The sequence below is a fragment of the Bombus fervidus genome, chromosome 16 (genome assembly GCF_041682495.2).
Source record: "Bombus fervidus isolate BK054 chromosome 16, iyBomFerv1, whole genome shotgun sequence".
NCBI lineage: Eukaryota > Metazoa > Arthropoda > Insecta > Hymenoptera > Apidae > Bombus > Bombus fervidus.
In genome coordinates this window covers 8,613,960-8,635,393 of record NC_091532.1, presented here as the reverse complement: position 1 = coordinate 8,635,393, position 21,434 = coordinate 8,613,960, and the positions used below count along the sequence as shown (strand labels likewise).

Genomic DNA, 21,434 nt, shown 5'->3' with positions numbered 1-21,434 from the left:
ATCTTTTGCTTATTAAAAACAAAGGTAAAATCGACCCATGAAAGTTCGAGGATCGCAAGTTTAAAATAGGAGCGTTATTTGGAATAATAAATCATGATAAGAATTATCATGATAAGTATTAAAATTCGAACAAACGGCGACAGAGTGATTCGATGAAACGAGAACGATTTCGAAGAAATAGAAGAAACAAGGAAAACAGGCGCGAAGTTCATGATTCACGAAATTCATGGACTCTTGGATCATTGAATCTCGACCTCTCCTCTTAATGAATTTCCGTGCTCAGTTTCAGTCGTTAAGGCCAGGATGCGCTTTTACTTATGCCCGTCATTAAAAAGCCGCGCTACGTGGCGCAGATAAAGGGAGAACGTCGTTCGCCTTTTTTTTTTCCCTCTTCTCCTTCCCTCTCCTTCTTTTCTTTTTTCTCTTCTCTCTTCCTTTTTTTTATTACCGGCTGTGGCCTGTTCCATGGCTCAGGGCAGATTTATTTCCGACGAGATAGTCGGAAAAATGAGCTCGCGGACAGAGAGATGCAAATGCGCTCCTGGTACCGCCTCGCTCCGTTAGAAAAATGAATCCTGGCCGGGGTTCTTTTCCTGTGGAAAAAGACTCGACGCGACTCTTTGAAGTGGCTCGCCAATCTACTTTCTTCTCGTTCGATCGACACCGATTGAAAATTGTCGGTCGAGTGTGTGGCCTGTCACCGGAAGATACTCTATAGTGACTCACGAAAGTATTTGAACAGCCACTATAGAAAACTTTTATGTATATATCATGTACATTATATAAAATATTTTGGGTTTTCTAAACATTTTGGGAACTGAATAGAATACATTTACCTACTCCATATTATTCTTGATTATAAATGTAACACTTATTTATGATCTAATAGATGTGTGTATTACGTGTATTGTAATATGTGATAGTTATATGAAATTCCCTGAGTGGAATCCTGATAGATATTTTCTGGGATTATTTGGTCGAATTCATCATGTGGAATTTCGTGATATGGAATCGCTGATTGCAAAGGGAACGTTTAGAGACGAATATAACTAACCAATGGACTGGTGGTCTGTGCTGGTTTAATTAAATTTATGGAACGTAATATCCTATCAACTTTGTTGGAAATCTGAGCATGAAGTTTGTGCATTGTTAATAGTAGTTTCTACATGCTATTTTCATCCGCGAGATATCCTCAGTGTAGCATACGGAATACTGTTCTTTGTGCAAAGAACGTAATATCGAAGAATCCAGATCAACCAATCAATTTTCCAAATTACAATCACATCAATTTTCAATCTCTTGATCCTTCGCTGGGAAACTAGGTCGTTTATGTTCACTTAATTCTTTTACCGTTCTAGGTTTTCAAAACACTTGAAAAAATACTTCAAGATACTTATCGAAGTCTGTACTACGTTACGCAATTGGTTTCTAAGTAACACGTCCTAAATATTTTGCAAAAGAGAAAACAAAAATTTGCTTTAAAGAGGAATACGAATGAAATTTCGTCAAGTCGTATACACAATGTTAGCGGAATATTTCATTTCAAAGGAATATGAATTTAACCAATCTATTCTTCTCGAAAACGCTCCCGACAGCAGACCACATCGTTTTACTATAAATTAATACTCTGACATCCAGCACCGGAATTTCCTCTTTTACAGTTAGGTTCGTGTAAAACACGCTTGTCTCTCTTTTAAACGCGAGATATTACAATCGGAAACTTTTAATTGGGCCGAGAATTTATAGCTAGCTACCGTACGAGTTTCCCATCGAGTCGTTCTCTCTCGAAACGAGACTGCCGATTATAATCACAGCAAATTACATTACGGTGGAAGATGGTCGTGTTCGACGCGTTTTTAATGACACGATCAATGACACGCGTGTACACACCAGAAGAACAATAAAATCGTGGCGGGATGTTGCGACTTGCGTGGATGTTCCTCCAGGTTTACGAGCGTAACCATCGTCGACGTCATTAGTGGCATCGCGAAACTCATTTTCCACGACGATCGATGAGCGCTCGGAAATCTCGCAAGCTTCTACAACTTTTCACGGATTCGGATGTGTACGCATGTGTCTGTAAAATACGATGCCACGGTCCCGGCTGGCCATTATGCTCGTTCCTTTTCCTTTCAAGCCATGGTCGCGAATAATAAATAAGCCAGCCAAGAAACGAAAGACCTGATAGTTCGATAAAAATACGAAAGTCCAACGTCTGACGAGAGATACGAATATACCAGAATTCTCTGCGTTTTGATATTTCAAACCGTACAATGAAATGTCTCCTTAGCGAACGTTTCATTTCGTAGAGCGGGGGGGGGGGGGGAGGAATGAGTTCACGCACGTTTTTGGTGTTCGCAAAATCATTCGGAATAATTAAGTGACCGACCTCAAGTCGAATCATTACGTGACTCATTCTACCGTGCATTAACGAACATTCTGTTCGAGAATTTAGTATTGTTCTCGAACGGATAGGAGAGCCTTCTTTGGCGATTGATGGCAAAAAGATAGTATGCAAATTTGTAGAAACAAAGGAATTTGAGAATTTTTATTTATGCAACTGTTTTTGGAATTATGTATGTTACAATATAGGGGCCGACCGAATAACATGTACAAGCGGGTATAAGGTGATTCCTTACGAAAAAAATAACGAATTTCATACGGGGCTTCGTTCTCGAGAAAATCAATTTTCATAATTTATCGAGTGTATCATCAATTTGGCTAATTATCGGCACGGTATGCGTAACGATCAACGAAAGATTATTCTACGTGCAAAAATAAGTCAAGAACGTGGAATAAGATTCCCGTTTAAGGCTCCATTTTCAAGAAAATGGAGTTTGAATCTGTTTAGCTAAGAATTGACCTATTACGCTATTTAATAATAAATTTCCATATTTATTTTTCTCAGAAACAAAGCATCTTGTGGAAAGATTTTGTTCTACATTTTCGATTTGTTTTCACACGTAAAATAACCTCCCGTCGATTATTTGTTCCCGTTCAGTCCGGCATTAGCCATGTTCAAGTATACTTGATAAATTTTCATGCTCGATTTTTTCCAAAACAAAGCGTCATATAAAATAATGTTCTTCTATATTTTCTTCTTATTTTCTCATAAGAAATCAGCTTATGCTCGCTCGTACGTGTTACTCAACCGCACCCTGTATAGTTAAGATACAGTTAAAATATATTATATATCCGTTAAGTGTAATAATTTTCTCATTTAGTAGCATAGCTTTAAAGATGAATTCAAATGGAATTTTATCCTGTTTGTTATCTTATTACGTGCATCATGTAAATTCCGAATTCGATGAAATTTTAAATTCCACTCTAAGATAGCTCACGTATTTCGATTGAAAGCACCGTCCCAATGGAAGTTCGATCGTGCGGATCAAACCACGCCGAACGATATTCCATAAAACGGAGGTAACGCGATACAGCTCCGTTTCCCGTGATATCGGTATCACTTTTCGTACCGTACGAAGAGTCTAGGCATTGATAAATTTTTACTTTCCATTATTCGCGTACGGAGCCGAGCTCCGATGCCCACTCGAAGATAAACGATTTATGAAACCTTGAAGGGGGTAACCTTGGGAAGTTGGAGGAGGTTATTGACTATGAACACTGAACACCACGACGGCCAACGCAAGGTTTTTCATAGCTGGTTTCCCTTCCCAAGAGGTCTTTTCGTCGTCGATTTCTTTAAACATCAAGTGTCTTCGATGATAGAGAAACTCAACGGAGCAGAGAACTTGGATGCTTGAGCAGTTTATTAAACGATTTATAAAAGGAAATGAACCTTCGTGATCGAGGAATACGTTTAACTTTGGGTTTTAGCGGAGGACTTTTTGACTGTTGGATTATATTATCCGTAAAATTATTTTATATAATCAAGTTAGCTAGATTTGGCAAATATAATTTTTGGGAGAAATTCTGGATACCCGTTATAATCTAACGCTAAAATTCTGTTCAGATTTATAAGTAATATACTATGCTAACGATACAATTCATACAGCTATCCAAGCATAAAATATTATTCTATAATAAAATAATATTATTCTATTATTAGTTTCGGTTTGATAATGTTAACCAAATCACCATGAAGCGAGTGTATTCACTCTACCGGTGTATCTAACACCGATTGCACGTTTCTACCAATGTACGCGCCAGTATAATCTCACGGGTGTACACGTTAAGAAGTTAATCAAAAGGATTACATGCTTTGTAATAAAAAAAGGAACAACTTACAATGCAAATAGATATACGACATATTATTTATAAAATACAGGTATAGCTATTTTATTGCATTAAATGATTAAAATCCTTCCTGAAACGAAAATTGAAACGAAAACAACTCGAAGCTCGATGAATAGAGACAACAAATGTTTTAATCGAAAAATTTCTAAAGAAAATTGAGTTAATCGACATTGAATAAAGAATAACTCGTAGACCGATTAACAGAAACCCGATCTCTCGTAACATAGTCGAACAGATCGTAATTGGCAGTCAGTCGGCCCTTGCAAGTCACGTTTCCGTTGGAGCAACGATATTCCAGGCGATCCATGAACGGAAGCGGCATCGTTCTCGCGGCACGTGTTACAGCTGGAATCCTCCGTCACTCTGGCTGAAGAGTAGGAGAAACGCAAGAAGTCGAGTAGGACAGAAACCGGGGCGAAGTATATCTCAGCGAGTGCGACCAGACGATCGCCGTCCAAGCGAACGCACTCTCTAGCCGTGGGCTTAGCGTGGGCCCGAGACCTTGTCTATTTATAAAGTATACAGTGTATATGCACACACGTGACGGCGTAACGCGTCACGATTCCAGCGATGCCGGCCAGGTAGCGCGGAAAATCGAACCGCAATAAGTGATTGGTAATTTCAAACCGTTCTGCAAGGCTGTTGTCCTGACACAGAACACGTCTCAGATCGTACAGGTGCATAGATGGTATTTAACATATCTTCGAGCGAAAAGTTACGTGAATAACATTTCTTAGGTACAGAAAGACTCTGCCGTGGCCTTCTATTTTCTATCTGTATTTTTATTTCTTTTTATCGGTATTTGTATATCGCAATTTCACTTTCGTTTTAAAAGCAACTTAAGTTCAAGCGTTAACTTGAACGTAAGAAAATTTTATCTATCGATTCATTAGTCAGATCAATAATCCACCACGTATTGATATGGTTTCTAAATTGTAGAATTTGCAAGTTTCAAAATTTCGAACGTTCGAAGTTTGGCAGATCAAACAAAGCAACTTAAGTTCAAGCGTTAACTTGAACGTAAGAAAATTTTATCTATCGATTCATTAGTCAGATCAATAATCCACCACGTATTGATATGGTTTCTAAATTGTAGAATTTGCAAGTTTCAAAATTTCGAACGTTCGAAGTTTGGCAGATCAAACAAAGCAACTTAAGTTCAAGCGTTAACTTGAACGTAAGAAAGTTTTATCTATCGATTCATTAGTCAGATCAATAATCCACCACGTATTGACATGGTTTTTAAATTGTTGAATTTGCAAGTTTCAAAATTTCGAACGTTCGAAGTTTGGCAGATCAAACAAAGCAACTTAAGTTCAAGCGTTAACTTGAACGTAAGAAAGTTTTATCTATTGATTCATTAGTCAGATCAATAATCCACCACGTATTGATATGGTTTCTAAATTGTAGAATTTGCAAGTTTCAAAATTTCGAACGTTCGAAGCTTGGCAGACCAAACAAAGCAACTTAAGTTCAAGCGTTAACTTGAACATAAGAAAATTCTATCTATCGATTCATTAGTCAGATCAATAATCCACCACGTATTGATATGATTTTTAAATTGTAGAATTTGTAAGTTTCAAAATTTCGAACGTTCGAAGCTTAACAGATCAAACATTTAACGATACAATAATTTGCTAATATGAAGAAGCCGACGAAAATATAAAAATATAACAGCTCGATCACGATGAAATCGGATTTCATCGAAATGTGAAAATTCGGAAACTCAGAACGTAATTGTTAACAAATTCAACCGCTTGGCAGTTCGATATTTTTGACTATTAAACCTTTTTTAAATTCAATAATTTGAGTATTCAAAAATTCAGATATTTGTACTCGATTAACTTCCTACGAACCCACTTTCTTGCAACTCATGGTCGGCTTATAATACTCTTATTTACCTATAATATTATTTGACGTATAATAACAGTTTCACGGATAATGAGCGAAGGATGGTTCCTCGTCCAAGAGTCAACAGGGTTCCAAGGGCACTTGTTCGATCAGCGCGAAAAGAGTTTCGTAATCCGATCGGCGACGATGTTACAGAATATTACTGATTGTATCGGGCGGTGAATTTATTGGGTACGCCGCACGGTGGAAATTTATGCGACGGAATTCAATTTACATTTATGACGGGGCCGGCCGCGTCGCGGTTGCGGCAACCTGTGCCCGCAACGAATAAACAACCAGCTCTTTATAATCTCGACCATCGTTGCTCGTCAACGTGAAACTCGACGTTCCCGTACTAATAATTCACACCTATCGGTGCTGGTTCGAGCTGGAGAATCGTGACTCTTCGTGAAAGATTTCTTCTGGCGAGAAGAGACGTGTCAAAAGGAAATGTCAGCATTATTGTGAGCAACTTTGTGTCGTAATTACGCTGATGGATTCGCGATGACAGTGTAGATGGATTTGCGGCCTATTTAGCTCGGATTTACGCAACTTTCATTGATCAGGTTTCTCTGAACGTGAGATTGATTATTAGGAACTTTTAAAGGTTCTTGGGAGAAGTAAAAAGGATTTGGAATCTTTTAATTTTCAAACGTTCGAAGTTTCAAACTTTCAAGCCATCGAATCGCTTAATTTAAAAATCTTTGAGTTTTTTAATTTTTGAGATTTTGTGTTATTGACATTTTTTATTTTTCTTTTCCTTTTTTTTATTGTATTCATAAAAATATGATAATAATTCCATAATTATTCATAGTGCGCAAGTGAGATATGAATTCTTAGAGGTTTCAATAATTTCGCTATTCAGATTAATTTTTCGTAAGTATCCTAAAACATTTTTATCAGTGATTAGTGAACTCTATATTATATTTGCTTAAATAGTATGGATGGTACTTGAAGGTGGTCCTTGAAATTGTTAGTTTAGTTTAAGTTAGACTTGTGCGCGAGATCAATTGATTGTTCAAGGCTAGTCGGGAATGATCATGGTATTTATAAGCTTGGTACGTTTTATGTTTTATGCTTGTAAATGATAGAATGATATAAACGTAGATGCAATTATTGTAATTGCAGTATAAATCACATTAGAAAACAATTTTAATATCTATGGATATACTAGCTACGTTAGTTAGTTATTATTGAAGACAGTTGTGAGAGGAATTCTAACGAAATTCCAGAGAATTTCCAAAGAATGATAGTTGAGGATGATGCAGTCGTTGACATAAATTTTTCCATTATTTCTTCGCTTTTTTCTTGAAAACGATTACTATATCAAACATGTATTAGTGTCTAAATTATTCATGCTCGCGTTCTCTGAGTCAAAAAAATCACGAAACATCGGAAACTATATGAGAAAATTATAACAGGATAACATTTTTCCTGATTTTCTGCTTTTAATTATTAAATTGCTACTAAACTAAACTGCTGATGAAAATGTAAATTCCTAGATTAATAGGTATTTTACCTGTCATTTAAAAGTACGTAATATGTGTACAAAGTTTTATAAACCTAAATATAGTTGATATGATAGTCAATATCTGTTAAATATCCACGAGAGAGGTAAAAATAGTTAACTGTAAACCAAACAGGAACGCATTTTTTAACAGTTTTTTAATTGCTTTCTATCCGTAACATTTTTCAGTTATGTCTACGTTTATTATTTTATTTATAAATTAACCCATTAAGAGCTAACGACGCGTTATTTCAGTCTGCAATTTTCCTTTCAATGAATTTACACCATAGAGTTCTATATTTTCTAGCATCGTTATTTCCTCCTCAACTTAGACCTCAACTATAACGACATTCTATCAATTTCAATCTCAATCTATAATCATTTGCTTCTTTAAAAAACACTCGAAATTTCACCAGCGTTGTTTCATCGATGATCTTTGTAAGTACACCCGCGAAACGTTTACGAAAGATGGTGATACCTCGGGGGACGTCGTAATAATTGATTAAGTTTGCGTTTGTGGCGGGGCATTGGGGGCGGTTGGGTGGCCGGTTATAGCTGTCGGGCAGCGGCGCTTGTTGAACTATGGAAACCGTTTCAGCCGGCTCGGCCTACTTAGGCCACCTTTGTATTTTTAGCATTAGGGTCACACCGTACGTCGTACGGTCGGCTACCGTGCCACACACCATCCTGCCTGCCTACCTTCCTTCCTTCCTCGCCATTTCAAAAGCGTAGCCTCCTCTTCTGTTTGTCGTGTGCCGGGCGTGACGTGGACGCGTCGCTCGTGCGTGGGTGATTACAACGCGGCCCAATACAAGAAGAAAACACTTTGCTCGAATGAAGAGGAACAGGCAAGAACGCGTGTGTCGTTCAACCTACCTCGACGCCCCTCGCGAGCATGAAAGTTATTGGATAATTGGACGCGAGACGTCGCGCGTATATGTCCCGTAAATTTCAACCTCTTTCAGATTTTCTTGCTGTTCGTGTGAGAGCCTCTTTGCATGAACAACGTTTATGCGTTTCCAAGATATAGTTTATGGATGGTTGTTGCTCGTTCTGTTGCGTCGCGTTCCGTCGTGCTTGAAATCGCCGTAATCGACTATTGTGAAAATGCTAGAACTACGCTATGACGAATGTGAATATTGAATTTTTTGTGCTTTTTAAATTTTCGAATGTTTTAATTTTTATATTTTCGATTCTTGAAGTTTCCTAATTGCAAAACTTAGAACCTTCGAATCTTCTAATCTTTTAAATTTCGTACTTCGCAAATTTTTAAACTTTCAAGCTTTCAAATCCCAAAAAGGTTTCTGAATCTTTCGATTTTCGAACTATTCAAGTCGAAGTTGCTGCTGCAATACGTAGGCAACTCCACTTTCCAATCGCTTCGACGAAACCCGACTAAGAATTAAATATTTCTCTAAGAAAATTGTAATATTATTATATATAATAATAATATAATAATATAATATATATAATAAAATAATATAATAAAACGAATATAAATTCGTTAGTTACCTATACACGCATGAATTTTTGCACTTTCGTAATTTTGCACTTTTATGTACGAAACTTGCGCCCTTATCTCTCTTCCGATAAATAAAATTGATATATTAGAACTGTATCCCTTATTATTGTAGACGTTTCAATGACCAGATTCTAAAGTTTTTTAAAAGAAACTAAATTTTCAAACGAAGATGGATTACACAGAGCTTACAGCCGGAAGCCTTGAATAGAAACGACAATACAAACCCATACCATAAAAATCTGAAAAATGTTTGAACGTTTATTTTCGAAAGGTAGTATTCATGTACCTGTCTGACGAAAGATTAACTTTTGTATTTCAGAGTTATCGAAAGATCGCGCGACAAGTGAGTACACCAGATAGCGCACCAGCAGGCTTAGGCAGTCCACAGGCTGGAATAGGCGGGCTGCAACAGCATCAGCAACAACCACAACAGCAAACGCAACAAACGCTTCATCAGCCGGATCCCATGCAGCAATCCAAGGACAATCTGAATCCCGCGGCGAACCAACAAACCGGGGCACTTAGGAACGGAAATCCTCCGCCTCCTGTCGTTTCTATGGTAAGTACACACTCGGTTTCCTCTTATACATTACAAGATACTCTGAACGTTATATGTTTCGAATATCTGTTGAAACGTGTGTCTAATGTCCTTCGAATCTTCCTCTGATATCTATGACACGTAATCTCCCGTAAAACGTAGGTAAATCCTATTGTGGGGAAATTTATTCATAGGGAAGAATATAAAACTGTAAGAAATTGTCATGTTTTGTGAATAAATTGTACATAATAGGGAAACACGTTCAGAGAAGGGAAATATTAATTTATCTTTATACGAAGAATATCTCGTGCATTGATGAGATACTAAAAATAATCATAATATTCCAATTTTTATGGATGTTTCAAAATCATACGTATTGGAATAATTGTAAAAAAGAAAATGACAAAAGAATGAACGAATTATGAAAATATAATTTTTGTAGAAAAAGAATATTAATTTAACTATACATGAGGAATATTTCACACGTCGATACCCAGAAATACTAGAATTAATTAATCTATTAAGTATTTAAACTAAATAAATGATCATCACACGCAAACACACAATTCCTCAAATTTTCAATACGTTATCTTCAATAAAATATACACGATTAACGTATTATCCTAAAATAGAAAAGGAGCGAAGATGTTACGTTGGAATTGGATTGGAAATTTGTAAATATTCTGCTTGGAAAATTTCTTATCCGGAGTATTAGCCGGATTCTAGTTCGCGTGTTAGAGAGATCCGATTGTCTGGCACGATCTCAAATGGAGTTGAAAATCCTCGATGAGATTACAGGCGTCTTGGTCCCCAAGGATAACATCGATCCCTTCCTGCTTAGCCACTCCTCTCCCGTAATCTGGCACAGTATATCGGCATGTAACACGTAGCACTTGAGGGAATAAACAGTACGGCCCTATCGGTATGGCCCCTTGGTGTATTTCGTGTATGCCAATGCTAAACCGAGGCCAAGGACCTTGACCTAGACCATTGCGGTTCATTACTTCAATTTGTCTTCACCCTCCAAGGGAATACGCTTGCTCCTCCCCCGCTGTGTTCCACAGATTGCGTTTCACCAAACCAAAGAAAGAACCAAAGCAAAGCAAAAGTCGTTGCTTTCAAGAACCAAAGCAAAGACTCGCGGTCTTTTCTTTTGAACGAACTGAAGCCTACAATTTATAATTTTTGTTAAGAGCGAAAATAACATCTTGTAATTTTGTTTTAAGGAAGTTTTATAAGATAGTGAAATATAATCAAAATTTTATATTAAAGTTGCGAAGTTTTCTAATAATAAAAAATTATGATTGATTAGAATATACATTTTTCAGATTATCTTACTCTTCAGAAGGGATAACGGGATTGGAAATTTTATTAAAGCAGGAGTTATTAAATTTTCAGAGTTCCCCGTTGATAAAAGATTCGACTAATTGGAACATAAATCTTGCAAATTCTCCAAGGAGGGTGATAGAATACAAAATATCGTAGAGCTTCTATTAAAGTTTTTACCATAAATATTATAAAGTTTAATACAAATTTTCCAAATTATGTCACATTTTCCAGCAATATTTCTAACTAAAATTGAAAATAAGGAAGATTGGAAATCTTTCGTCCAATTCCAAAATTATAGCCAAATTTCCACCATATACTACCTTTCAAGATAAATTCTACTTACATAAAAAAAAGAAATAAGTTTTCTTAATGGGATATGATAGGTTCATTTATAATGGAACGGTGTCAGAGTCAGTTCCTAAGTCAGATGTTATTAATGTTAGAGAAATTATAGCAACTCAAAACAATTAGACTTAAAACGGTTAAAATTTCATCCTCATAGAAATTCTTGCAGAGGATAAAAGATCTTGAAACGTATGTATTAGTCTCGAAACAATGAAAATCTCATCTTCGTACAAATTCTTACAGAAAATCTGTAATATCAAAGAATCTGTAGTTCCATTTAAGAAAAGCAACAAAGTCCTAAAAAATGAAAAAACCTCCTCGACTCTCGCATCAAGCAGCAACTTGCACCGGTATAAACCAGTCTTTCAATCTCGAGGAGCTTCCTCGACGAGCGTCATCCGGACTGTCACTTTCAACGAGGCCGAGAGGAAGAGGAAAGTCGATCGAGGAGTAGGTTGAAACGTCGGAAGGAATGCGGTTCTCCGCGATCGTTTCGAGCTTGTGCATCCTCTCCCTGGATTCTCTTTGGCCTGGTACTGCGAGGTTACTGGGCAAACCAGTCTGTCCAAGCGCGAACCGACTCTGTTTTCTGCTGACGAACACGTGTGAAGATTATCCGTGTGCAAAAATACGCGTGTTAAACCCGCGATGTCTGTGCCGTGAACGAGGTACCAGTCGATCCGCGACTCGTCCGGTTCGACTACCGTCCAAGGCTGTCCCGTTCAATCCTGAGTTCAATTTTCTCCCTTCTGGCAGAAGAACACGTTTCTAGAAGTAACGAGCAAACGGCGAAAATTTACCGCTCCGTTACTATCAACCATCGTCAGAGACACGCTAGAAATTAATCCTTTACTCATCGTCTTCTATTCCTGTAATTTCTTTATCGAAAGTGTAAGAAGTTGATTACAAAAATCTTTACTTTTTCATATTTAGTTTTCAGAATTGTTCGCTCTAGGCTTTGATTTATTTTCAAATGATTTCGTTCTTGTTTCAAGCCATCAAATCTTCCGGACTTCGCTCGTACCATGAATTTAGGCTTGCAATGTATACGATTTCGTATACTGGTTAATCCTTTCTATAAAAAAGGCTTCCACGTTCATTCTCTGCAACGTACAACGCTCTTCATCCTCCGAGCAACATCTAAGAATCTCTTCAAAAAACTCTTCCCAACGAACATCTTCTTCCTCACTCGTACCCAATGTTGTCCACGCTGAAAATCTAAAATTCTTTATCCATTCTATCAAGATACAAATTACACTCGTCTTCGTACATATGGACAAAAGACAGGGATGCAAGCACGTGTGCATGATCTCTTTGATGATTTTTTTTCCCCGTAGAATCTCGAAGAATGAAAAACAGCGACAGCGCATCCGCGGAAGGAATCACGGAAGATAGAGACAGGTATCGGCACTTCGCTCCACGCCGTTGGCACCCTGGGTGCGTCGATGTGCCAGGCTTGTTCCTCTCCGCCCGTCATTCTCCGCCTCCAACCCCGCTGCCACCTCTTGCTCCTCTCTTGATACTGCTCGCTTTTCCTTCCCCTCTCTCTGCTTCTCTCTGCCACTGCCTCTGGGACGTTCCCTTTTCTCTACCCCTCATGGCGTGGTCGCTGTCTCTCTCGCTAGGTCGGTGGTTCCTGTTCCTGCGGGTATTGATTCGCGTTGGCGGGCGGTCACCGCCCCCATAGTCGCTGTCTGCCGGTAGTCTACCCTTGCCCCGGCGTTATGCTGTTATTTCGGCAGCCGATTTCCTCGCAGCCCTTGTCACGAGGTAAAAAACCGCGAAAACGCGATAGCCAGCCAGTGCTCGCGCCGGATCGACACGCTACCTCGGTAAGAGCATCGTTCTTCGCATCGCGATACCTCTTCCTTCGTATCCTGCTTTTTTCTCCCCTATCCTCCAATGGTTCGATCTTTAAATCTTCTGTTGGATAGAATTGCCATTTCGGTTTCATTTTATCGTTCCTTCTTTTTAGCGGTGAGACAGGAATTTTTAGAGCGTATTTTCTTGGTAATTTTTAGGTGAAAATTTTTTAGTCTTGAAACGAGAAACGAAAGAGTTAGAAAATTAAAATGGAAAGTTATTCAAGTGTCTAAGAAAGGACATTGATTTTAAAACACAGGTCAGTCAATTCTAAAAAAATTAATTTTCTATGAATTTTCTTGCCCTTGTGTTAAGTATATTTTCATGTATTCGTTCGCATATTTTTCGTTTATCTTATCTTATCTTTGTTTTTTTGTACTTTGCTCGCCGTCAATTCCAAGGCGGGAAAATGTATAAATCTAAAAGTACACAGAATGCAAAAATATATGAAACATACAAACTGTAGTATTTATCATATTTACTAGGTGAAACACATTTTTATCTGGACTGTATTGTTTAAATTACATTCACAGAAATATGAATTTCCGTAACTATATGTATTCCAGTAATCGCTATCTATTCAAATCCCATTCCATCTTTACCATTCGCATCTCCAGTTTCTCCACGAGCTAAGGACTGATACAATAGCTCGTGATCATCTTAGATAGCTTGATCGTCTTAGGAAGCTTAATCGAGGTTGGAATAATTGCAGCAAAACGCCGTGTCGCAGTCGATGACAGTCGACAAAGCAGCATAGCGACTGAACGAACGTACCAGAGGGCGAGCAGAAAGGGCAGCACGACGCGAATAAAGGGCTCGTGTTCTCGTGGAAACACGTGTTTCGTGCCGCGTTCCGGCGCGCTTGGCACACTCGCGTTATAAACGACGGGCCGCAACGTTAATCGCGCGTTTCACCCCGTGTTAAACGAGGCTATCTGAGCGCGTAAACGCGGTCAGTCCTGCGATACGATAATTGGCAATATCGTCGCCGATAAAGGAATCAACGTTACAGCCAGCCACCCGGCCCGACGCACAATTATGCAGTAAACCGAAACCGCGAAACGCGGCACGCTCGTTGTCCGAATGCACGAATTGCGTCCGACCGCGAAGCACGTGCGGTTTTCGCTCTGTCGCGATCCACGCACACGCCTTTGCGTACAATTCAGTTTGCTTTCTGCTTCTGTCACACGATTACGATCATTTTCTACGAATTAGATATATAATATATATAGAAGAACGTAGAAAAATGAATAAGATAGATGTGGCAGCTTCTTTTATGTGTACGGTCGTGAATTGATTCTAATTGTTTTTAGATCGAGGAATGCTGCTTACTTGCATCGACTGCATTTACAGTTTGCTACATCGGAATGTTTAGAAAGGTTTGCGTTATTCGTGGATAACTTTTAAATTGAGAGTATTGGAAATAACGTGAAAATGACGAACAGTTCCAATTGTATTTTCTTGATCGGAATTAAGCATTGAAACGCTTACAGAAGTATCAAAAATTAATTACGAGATTAGTGACAAATTAGGGATATTTTAAACAACATGTTTGGAGAAAGTGTGTTCGAACTAATGGAATTGCGGATTGAAATTAACGTCTAAGGATTATTTTATAGAAGAATCTTAAATATTATAAATATGTAAATGTCTCAAGTTTAGTCAGCGTATCGTCGAATTGCGTCTGTTCAAAGTTTTAAGACACGGAGTAAAGATCGCGCGAAGTAACAACAACTGTTGGTGAACACTTGTGTCGCGGAGAATGTTTGAAGAATATATTTGAATCTCTAACGGTTCGAGGAAAAAATAGTTGCGCTACTTATGGAACAGAAGGTTGCCAGCAAGGTATACGACTAAAAGAATGTGTGCATTTGAATTCTTGATAAGTTCTAGGAAACGTAATGGTGTTACTGAGAATCGGTTGTACGAGCATCTAAAAGGTGATTAGCCTCGTATCGACGTAAATTTTAAACAGAAAGTCGAAAATCATGGAACTAGAAAGTTAGGATATTAAGAAATCAGAAAATTGGGAAATCGTAGATTGAACATTGAAAAATCCGGGATCTGAGAATTCGATAATTTCAATTATTGGAAAATTCCAAAATTTGGCAATTGACATTTTCGGGATAAAAATTCGCTACAGTCGTTTCATTCTTGAAACAAACTAGTTCCTACAATTTTCGATATCTAGGTTTCAATCCCATGGCTATATCCTTTATCCATACCCAATTCACAAACCACCATGAATTTCTCGACGCACGTCGATCTCAATTTCACCGCCGGACGCAGTGGTCGAATCGCGGACGAAGAATAAGCTCGCTCGCATTCCCTAGAGAAAAAGCACGGAAGGTGTAAGCCCACGGCTTTGTTTCCAGATTTTTTCTCGTTCTCCTTTTCTCTCTACGCGGAATCGTTTGAGGCGCATTGTTTTCGCCGAAAGCGAGCCAGTCGTGAATAAAACCGTCGGCTAAGATGTAGATAGCGCGGGATACCCGTTTCTGCTGTCCCCTTTCCTGTTTGCCAATTCTTTCTCGTAGGCTCGATTTAAACACGCCGGATTGTGCGCGTATAAATCCCGTGTCCCCCTTGCTCCTCAGGGGTGAGACGAAAAAAGGAACGAAGACGAAAATTCCGTCGAAAAGCTATCGACAAAAGCGTCGAAAATTTTATGGGCCCGATACAGCATCTGTCGACGAGAGTATCCTCGAAAGGAACGTTTTAACGAATGAGCATATAAATCTTTCGTCGAAAAACCTGAAAGAAAAGAAGTACGGATAGAGTGCTTGAGAAAGTATCGTCGAACTGATAATTTCAATATCGAGACTTATATTCTTTTTCCCCTCCATGAAGAATTGTATTATTCGTGCGAGAATTATATTAACCGTTGTAAATTGTTCGTGTGTTTATCAATCTACTTGATGCCTTGAAATGTTTTAACATGAACGTACATGAGAATCTTAAAATGAGCAGATGTGGGAAAAATATTCTTAAAGTAGATTTAGATGTTCTTCGTTATTATTCATGTTATTCCGATATCGAAATATTGTTCGAATATTCTTTGAGAAAAAATATTGTCAATCGACAATTCCACCATCGCGAATTTTATATTACAGTTAACCTTCTTGTGTAATATAAAACATTTTCATAAATCCATCAGATCATTCAACGTCAACGTAAGATCAGCTCAAAGCAACAAACTAACATACCGTCGTGTCTTAGGAATAAATTCAGATCGATTTCGTCGTACGATTGCAAGATAACGGTGAAATAGAAATTTACAATGAGCCACTCCTCAACCCTTTCCCTTTCTGCTTGTCGCCGTCGGAAAAACGATGGACGCATCGGAGGCCGCGGTTACCGCTCTCTCGTAATCGTCGCCCAACATATAAACAACGCGATAAAAGCTGTTTTACTGCGCAAACGATTCCGTTTTTATCGGGTTTCATGGCATGTGCCGCTCGCTGATCGCTGTGTTAGAAACGACAAAAAAAAAGAAGACAACAAGAGAGAGAAGAAAAAAAGGGAAAAAAAGAAGAAAGAAAAAGAAAGTCATATTAAAGCGATACGCAAAAAACAGAAAAAAGATCGTTTAGCACCGTTATCTGTCGTATCACCAGAGGAAAGGGCTGCAGAAACGAGCTCCAATGGGGACATCGCGTTGATAAATGAATTTTCGTTGCGATCATCCGCGCGCGCACGCAACGGATCGCTTAATGAAATAAGCGTATCGATGCGGGACTGATTGCTGTGGCTAATTCGTCGATAAATTTGCAGCCCCCTCTTGTTTGAGTCCGATGAACGACTGCCAGGGCTTCGAAGATGAAACGGGGAATGGAAAGGGCCGTAGAACGTTGGCAGAGAGAAAAATGGACAGAGAACGGTGAAATTAATTTCTGGTTCGATTTTCAAAGCGGTTTAAATTCGCCCCTGCCGTCACGCGTTTCGGCCAGCCTACGCGTAATCGAATATCGGTCGATCCTCTCGCCAATGTTCCCCTCGTGATCATTCGCGGATGGAACAGGTGTGTACATGGGGTAATTATTCGTTGCGTGTACTGGGGCGGGACTGCTAGTTGGGGAAGATGAAGAATTTTTTTGAACAGCATGGGGTTGATGGGGTGATGCATGGGGTGGATAGAGCGAGGCGGAAGTATTTTGTCGAGGAAGGAACTGAAAATTCCTTGGATTCTTTTTCGTAAAATTGACAGAGAATTATGGGGTGGAGTAGAAGAAATGATTGGCCCTGTTACGGTTTTTAAATGTTTCAGGTTTCGATCTCATTTTAGTAACAAGCTAGAAAACAACTTTGCATGTTTTCAGAAAATTGTTAGTATACGATTGGAACGAGACAGCACATATATCAATAGCTTGTAGGTAACTTAATAAGAAATCTTGTAAGGTTACGTGTATCATAAGAATAGGGTTGAGGGTTTAATTATGCCAGCCGTAAAATCGGATAAATGTAACGATGTAATAATATGTTTAACCTTTTACGTGACAGACATAGGTCTGATGCGGATCGTTCACGCTATATTCTTGTCCCAAAAAAGATGGGAGTGGCGAATGAGTTAGAAAAAGAACACGTGTATATCGCAAACATTATAACGTTGGATTATGCTTGCTTTAAAATATATCATTATAGCATAAATCAATTCTTAAATATATTTTACTTTTACCGGTATATAAGTGATTATTACGATATTTGCTCCTCATTATTTCTTCTTCTTTAGAATTAACTACATTTTATAATCTTTGTGAACAGTTTCTAAGAACAGTTTCAGTTTACCAAGCTCATTCCATGATTACTTAGAAACTATTTGCGATTTTTAAGATCAGAAATGTTTCCGTGTGAATTTTCTAACTTAGGCAATCAGAAATCTAATAAATTATTCGAAAATATCGAAGCCTTGTCGTTGTTACGAAGTACATTTTCATCATTCACTGTGAAGACGTTGTGAAGGAAACAAGTAGGAAAATGTAGCCTACGGTTTGAAAGGCTGAAAGGTTTCGTTTGGTTGATTCGTGAAGTGGTTGGTAGCCGGGGAGGAGAGAAGGATGCGTGTAAAACACGATCCTCGACGTTCTGACGTGAATAAAGGAGGCGTTGTTGCTGGTCGCGAGCGCGCACACGCCTCTAAAGTGGAAGCTATAATGGGGGTTTAAATTATGTGGTGTCTTAGAGGTGCGCTGAACGAGCTCGTTGTACACGTGTCGTATTGTTGAAGTGAACAGCTTTATCGCTTCGAGGGCTAGCCTCTCTTGCTGAGATTGCATTAAATTTTACCAAATTCTACTCTGTAGAATTTCATTAAAAATTATAATAATAATATAATTAAGATTTTGTTATCCTTTCAAGGGAATTATCGTTTTGTCAAATTAACTTTCTTTCTTTCGTTTTATGAAGTAATTAAATAAGTTGTAAGATACGATAACGTAATTATAGAAAATAATTACGAAAAATCCAGTACAATATTTTTTACACCTGATTTCGAAGAATAATTGTAAAAAATGATTTCGATCGTTACACGTGTTTTTCTCTTCCAGACAAAATCCTCTTTTAAACAACCTACCTTAAATAATAACCCGAAAAGTCTTCGAGTCAAGCTCACCAAAATATTCCAAGCGCGTAGGTCTGAAAAAGTCAGTTAGAAATTTAAAGAACGAGCAAAACACAAAGCCGTAAAGTTGAAAACAGCGGAACAAACAACGTCCAAACTCGATAATCCGAAAGATCCATTTCACTCAAAAGTCACGTACACGAACGAACAACCTGTTCATCTCGAAAAACGCGGCAATGGCTCGACTACCCTACATCTTCCCGTTGCATCCTCGTTGGGACCGGATACTCCATCACGCGAGAAGCGGCGAAGCGTTCCGTGAATCATCGAGAGAAGCCCAGGAACCAGTCACCGGCGCTCGAGCACGTCGGATGGAAAAACGAAGGAAAGGAAGAAAGGAGCCGGAACGGAAGGGTTCGAGGTCATTGAACAGCTCGCTTGGCGAAGTTCCTCGCTGGCTGGGCTTCAAGTTAGAGAAGGAGCCACGCCGTGAGAAAGAGGAAGACCGACAAGGAGGGAGGAGCGTGGCTCCTGAGGGTTATGTTTGGGTGCTGTCGCGGCACATCCCGTTTTATCACGCCTCGGGTTTACGTTGCCCTAGGTCACGATGTCAAGAGAACGGAAGGATTTTCCCCCTGAGAGCTCAACGCCACGGTCGAGACTCGCTCTCACACAGAACTAGACAGAGAAAGAGAGGCCAGATAGAAAGAGAAAGATAACGATAGGAATGGGAGAGAGTGGTAGAAGAGGAAAGGAGGAAAACACGAAGGAGAAGCCAGGGGAAGGTGGCTCGCTGAGGGATCGCTGACTCGGTTGGCGAGACGCCCGACTCTTCGATGCTATCAACCTCGACCACAAACACCGATTCACGGCCACTTTGGGGGTTCCCCGGAGTTTCTCAGCCCACCAACACCTTTCACGCTCTCCTGGACCACTCCACGCGACCCACTTTTTCAACCATCCACCCCAACAACTATGGATTTCCTGGCATCACGCGGACCTAGGATATTCTACGTGCTTCCCCGGCGTTCTACGATCCTTTCTCCGGTTCGTTTTCACGCGCAGTATTGGGTCGGAGGGAAAGTGATGTCGGTTTTTGATACTGCTGACACAGCTAGCTTCAAACGGCTCGTACGTCGTATACGTTTATGATAATACTGTTTTATGAGGTCGGTGTTCTGTAAGATGTTAGTAAAATATCAGTCATAACTTTGCCCCGTGAAGTATACGTGATATAACGATAGCGTTTCTTGTTTCTGATAATTTCAAATTTAAGAAAGATCGTTAGGATTTACAGATCACAACGAATTTGTACAATGTACACGTACATGTATAAATTATTCAAGAGGATGAGGAAGTTAGTAAATTGGTGAATAGTTGCGATATTTAAACAAAAATTACCGTGCTCTTATATTCTTTTGATAAAGGGGATGGAATTTTGGAAACTTGAAAGTAATGTACGAGCGATTATAGATTTGATAGATCAAAAATGGAAGAATTGGTGATTTCGGAACAAGCAGGATTTTTTTTTTCTTTTTTTAAACGGATATTAATTATCGTTTCATCGACAGCACTGAATAAACCACGTACAACTTGTTGCTTCGTCGAAAATGGATTTTATCAGTGTTTCAATTAACAACAATTACTTGATTCAGCGTTGAACTATCATCTCTTCATCACGAGCTCTAAAATCATTTAAAAATGACGAAGAGTGGAGAAATTACAAATATTACTTCTTATAAAGACATATTAAAATATCTTAACGATTACATCTTTCATCTTTATAAATCTTTGTCAACTATATCTTTGAGCGTAACTGATTCTTTCCACTTTTAGATATTTTATATTAAAATATACTCTTTCTCTACCAATAAAACTGTTGAAGTGATCGATACTTCTGAGAAAACTCTACATCTGGTCTTTGGCTTTCACAAAGCGCCGATGTCGTCGATAGCGCATAGACAAAAGAATGCGTCGACAACAGACGATAAGCGGCACACGTGCGACGTCTTTTTTCGGCGTTCCTTTAGTCATAGGCTAACACTGCTAGCGTGCGGATCTGGACCAGCTTACATATATATTCCTACTTGTATTTACGCTTCTGTATTAAATTATATTTTCTACCTTACAATTTATCCACACGTTTCTTTGTTCACATATCTAATAACCTCAACAAAAACAACCAACAAAAACGTACACACGTATCACATTCTTTTTCCTGCGATCTTCAAATGGTAAATAGTACGTTTTAATTACGTGTTTGCAATAGATTCGTTCGAAAATCTTGACACGATTCGATCTGACAATCGGTATCACGAGAAACGTGCTCAATTTCCACGGCCGAATATCCCGAGGAAATTTCACTTCCTTGGTCATAGGCAATGGGATTACCGTCGTAACTCAGTTAATTGAACTGTGCCGCGTAACGAGGGTAATAACCCGCAAAACGGTTCGTAGCGGGCGTTCAACGCCAGATAAACACGAAATGCACACGAGGCGACACTGTGGCACGCGATACAACTTTTATTTCAATCGTCCATTTGATTTTCACCCGTGTTCCGGAATTTCCATCGAATTTTTAAGTGTCGACCGCGAGACACAATTATCCGGGACATTTTTCTGGCCGTCT

General features: G+C 38.9%; 1 protein-coding gene and 1 long non-coding RNA gene across 9 annotated transcripts in view; one reads left to right on the top strand and one right to left on the bottom strand.

Annotated features, from left to right (window-relative positions):
• The window catches only part of Tet (tet methylcytosine dioxygenase-like), a 142,698-nt gene that overhangs the window by 99,652 nt on the left and 21,612 nt on the right, over positions 1–21,434 (top strand). For 7 of the 8 annotated variants that reach the window (XM_072019546.1, XM_072019550.1, XM_072019548.1 and 4 more), the window contains one exon: positions 9,493–9,732. In XM_072019546.1, coding sequence (XP_071875647.1) covers positions 9,493–9,732 — 240 coding nt within the window. Of the gene's footprint in view, positions 1–8,435; positions 8,596–9,492; positions 9,733–21,434 lie in introns of those variants that run through there. The other variant, XM_072019553.1, reaches the window with a different exon arrangement.
• Positions 4,397–6,307, bottom strand: LOC139995771 (uncharacterized). The gene is made up of 2 exons (XR_011802056.1): positions 6,156–6,307; positions 4,397–4,617 (listed from the first exon to the last, which is right to left on the bottom strand). It is a non-coding gene; the product is annotated as an uncharacterized lncRNA (long non-coding RNA).